The following is a 3,138-nucleotide window of genomic DNA, read 5'->3' on the forward strand; positions in this document are numbered from 1 at the left end:
GGAAAAAAGGCTAATTTCTTCTGAAACTTCCAGATTATATAAAAGCTTGAGGATATTATAGAGGTCAGAATTGGATTGTCTGGCACTTCTTATTCTCTGTCTTGGGCATGTTGATATATTGTAGAGACCTGTGGCAGGTGGAGAGGTCCAGCTGGCAGTTGGAGATGCAGCCCTGGCACTTGGTAGAGAGAGGAGGGTAAAATACATGAATTTAGGTGTTATCTTCATAGAGATGGAAGTTGAAGACATGGAGACTGATGAGGTTACCATAATAGAAACTGTACAGAGGGTAGAGAAGGACTGAGAGAGAGAGGCCTGGAGTGGCCCATGGATAGAAAGATTTGGAAGGATCAGGAAGACAAGTAAGAGGAAAACCATGACACAGAAAGTGGGGATCATGCAGCAATGGTGTTATCAATAGTATCAAGTGTTGCAGAGGGGTCAAGGAGGATAAGACTGATAAGATACCATTCAATTTACCAATAAAGAGATCACAAGGGACGTCAGACATGTTTCGACTGAGTAAGAGGGAAGTTATGCTGTAAGGGATTATGAAGTAAATTGGAAGTGAGAAAGTGATGGTAACAAAATAGGCAGTTATTTTTTTTTCCCCAGGAGTTTGGCTAAGAAAAGGGGGTAGCAAGAGTTCTGATTCAGTTGTGGGGTTGAAAAAGAGAATTCTACTGCTCAGAAGGAAAAAGGAAATCATTCTGTTGCACTGCAGTCTGATCATATCACATCTGGAGTGCTGTCTTAAATTTTGGTTATGAGGTTTAGAGAATAAGGGGAGGAGAGGGAGCAAAAAGGGAGAAATAGGGGAAGGGGGAAGAAAAGGGCAACCATTGAAGGGAGAAAGAGAAGCTAAGAGGTTAGGGACAAGAATAGGGGCCAGTTCTATAATAACCAACAACAACAAAAGTGGTAAATATAAAAAAGGTCTCCCTGAACAGTGACATTTAAAGAAACATTTTTGAAAACTGTTTTACCATTAGGATGAAGTAACTTTTTATGACATTACCTGTATTTTAGAATAATCCTGAAGGAGCATTTTAGCGGCCTCTAACTTTAGGTCTCCCTTTAGAACAGCACTTTTTATCTGTGTAAAAAAGATGTTGTGTAGTTCATTTCTTTGGAAAATTGCTAGTTCCCGGTATGCTTTTGCAAAATCCTCTTCCCGTTTGAGCAAAAGAGACTTCCTCAAATGGTCCTGTTCCTGGCGGTGTAGATTGTGCAGCAAATTTCTATATTCTAAAGCAGACTGTTGAAAGAAGAAAAAATATGTCTACTTCATGTCTGACAGATTTAAAATACATTTTTCCACCAATGGACAATGAGAAAACTGCTAATTACTGAGAAATATCATCAAAACATGTCCTCCTGTGTTTGCACCATAAGAGAGGCTTTTGAAAAATATAAGTAGTGTGATAGAGTATCAAGAGTCCTAAATATATTATCTCAAGGAAAGATGTGAATGTGTGTTTTTAGGCTTACTATGAACAAATCACCTTATATCTCTGGATATCTGTAAAATAACAGGGCTGGACTAGGTCAATGGTAAAATCCCTTTAAATCCTGAAGTCTCTCACAATTCTTTTTTCTAAATCATTTAGAACATCCTATTGTAGTTCTATGCCTTCTTAGGAATCCACAGGGACCTCTGCTTTCTCAGGTGTTAATTAATTTTACTTTGTTTTACATTATTTATAGATGTCTTGCTTAGCTCATCTGGAGGCCTTCTGTTGTTAATATCTTCCTTGTTGGCTTAAGTGTTTATGCTCCTGAGATCTTTGGTAATTTCAATCTCCCCCCCCTATGTCTTTTTTATATTGTTCATTTTTTGACTCCCTCCCCTTCAATAGCTGTTTTCCTAGGGGGTGGACCTCAAAACAGCTCCTTCCATGCTTTGTAATGAGCATATCACTGGCCTCAATGTCTCTGCTTCCAGTGACTTCTAGGGGATACTGGTCTCAACTAGATGCACAACTCCTTCCCACAGGCTTGGTGTAGTGAAATACAAACAAATGCCAGCATCTTCTTGTTCTAGTTTGCTCTTTTCCTCAGTTCTCTGGCTGAGCTCATTTGCAGCACAGAGCGCTGCCTGCCACTGTCCCTGACAAAGCTAGTTTATGCCTTTTGGTTTTCTGCCACTGAGAGGGGGTGGTGTTGCCGGTAGTACACAGAATTGAATTCTTTTTCAAGTCTGTGAGTTGACTTGTGCTACCCTGACAGGCCATGGAGCCTGGTGGAGGAGGAATGGCAGAGTGAATGCATTGGGGATTGGGGATTAAACTTCTCTGCTTTTAATTCATCAGATTTTTAACTCATTGGAGTTTTTGGTGTCCTAGATGATGGAGACAGTTGAAGCTGATTTATATCATGCATAATTCCTATTTTGGAAAGGTTTGAGTGGTTATGAAGATTATAAAAAAGTTTAATCCTCCATCTTTTTAAACATGTGACACACATACACACATATGTGTGCATATATAGTATATATTGTACACACATTATATGTATATATAATATACATTTCATACACACATATATACATATATATTCATAGCGGAGATTCAGAGTTTCATATGCAATCTTTTTGGTCCTCTTTTCCTATTCTTCTTTGTATGGAAGGGGAAGGATATTTACATTAGTTGATGTTATCAAGTTCAGCAATGTAACCCTTTTTTTTTTAAAGATGTCTGGAAACCTTGGAGGGAACAGTTGAGAAGAGTGGTGTTTTGTTAGTCATATTGCAAAGAAGCTGAAGGCAGTAAAGACGTGGGAGCTGTGAGGACAGAAGATTCTAGTTTAACATTCAAACAGAAGAAAGCTATATGGGGATAACATTAAGAGATGGCAGGGTCAAAGGAAAGTTATTTTTTGTTGTTGTTTTGTTTTATTTTAAGGACACAGCAGAGCCAAACATTTTTGTATGCAGAATATGGCACAGACCTTGTCTTCATGGGAATTAGGAGTTCACTGTCTAATAGAAGAGTTGAAAGATGTTCACAAACCATTACAATACAAGGCAAAATGTGAAAATGCAGTGGAAATTCAAAGATCATTCCTGGAAGAGGGATGGGGGAAAGCTTAATGAGAGAGAGAGAGAGAGAGAGAGAGAGAGAGAGAGAGAGAGAGAGA

General features: G+C 38.7%; 1 protein-coding gene across 2 annotated transcripts in view; it reads right to left on the reverse strand.

Annotated features, from left to right (window-relative positions):
• EVC2 (EvC ciliary complex subunit 2) overlaps window positions 1-3,138 on the reverse strand; it is a 190,675-nt gene that overhangs the window by 102,204 nt on the left and 85,333 nt on the right. For both annotated transcript variants that reach the window (XM_069070014.1, XM_069070019.1), the window contains one exon: window positions 1,019-1,258. In XM_069070014.1, coding sequence (XP_068926115.1) covers window positions 1,019-1,258 — 240 coding nt within the window. The remainder of the gene's footprint in view (window positions 1-1,018; window positions 1,259-3,138) is intronic.

Source organism: Petaurus breviceps, unplaced genomic scaffold (genome assembly GCF_028583685.1).
Source record: "Petaurus breviceps papuanus isolate PSGF00001 unplaced genomic scaffold, PetGlider_PUasm1.0 140, whole genome shotgun sequence".
Taxonomy (NCBI): domain Eukaryota; kingdom Metazoa; phylum Chordata; class Mammalia; order Diprotodontia; family Petauridae; genus Petaurus; species Petaurus breviceps.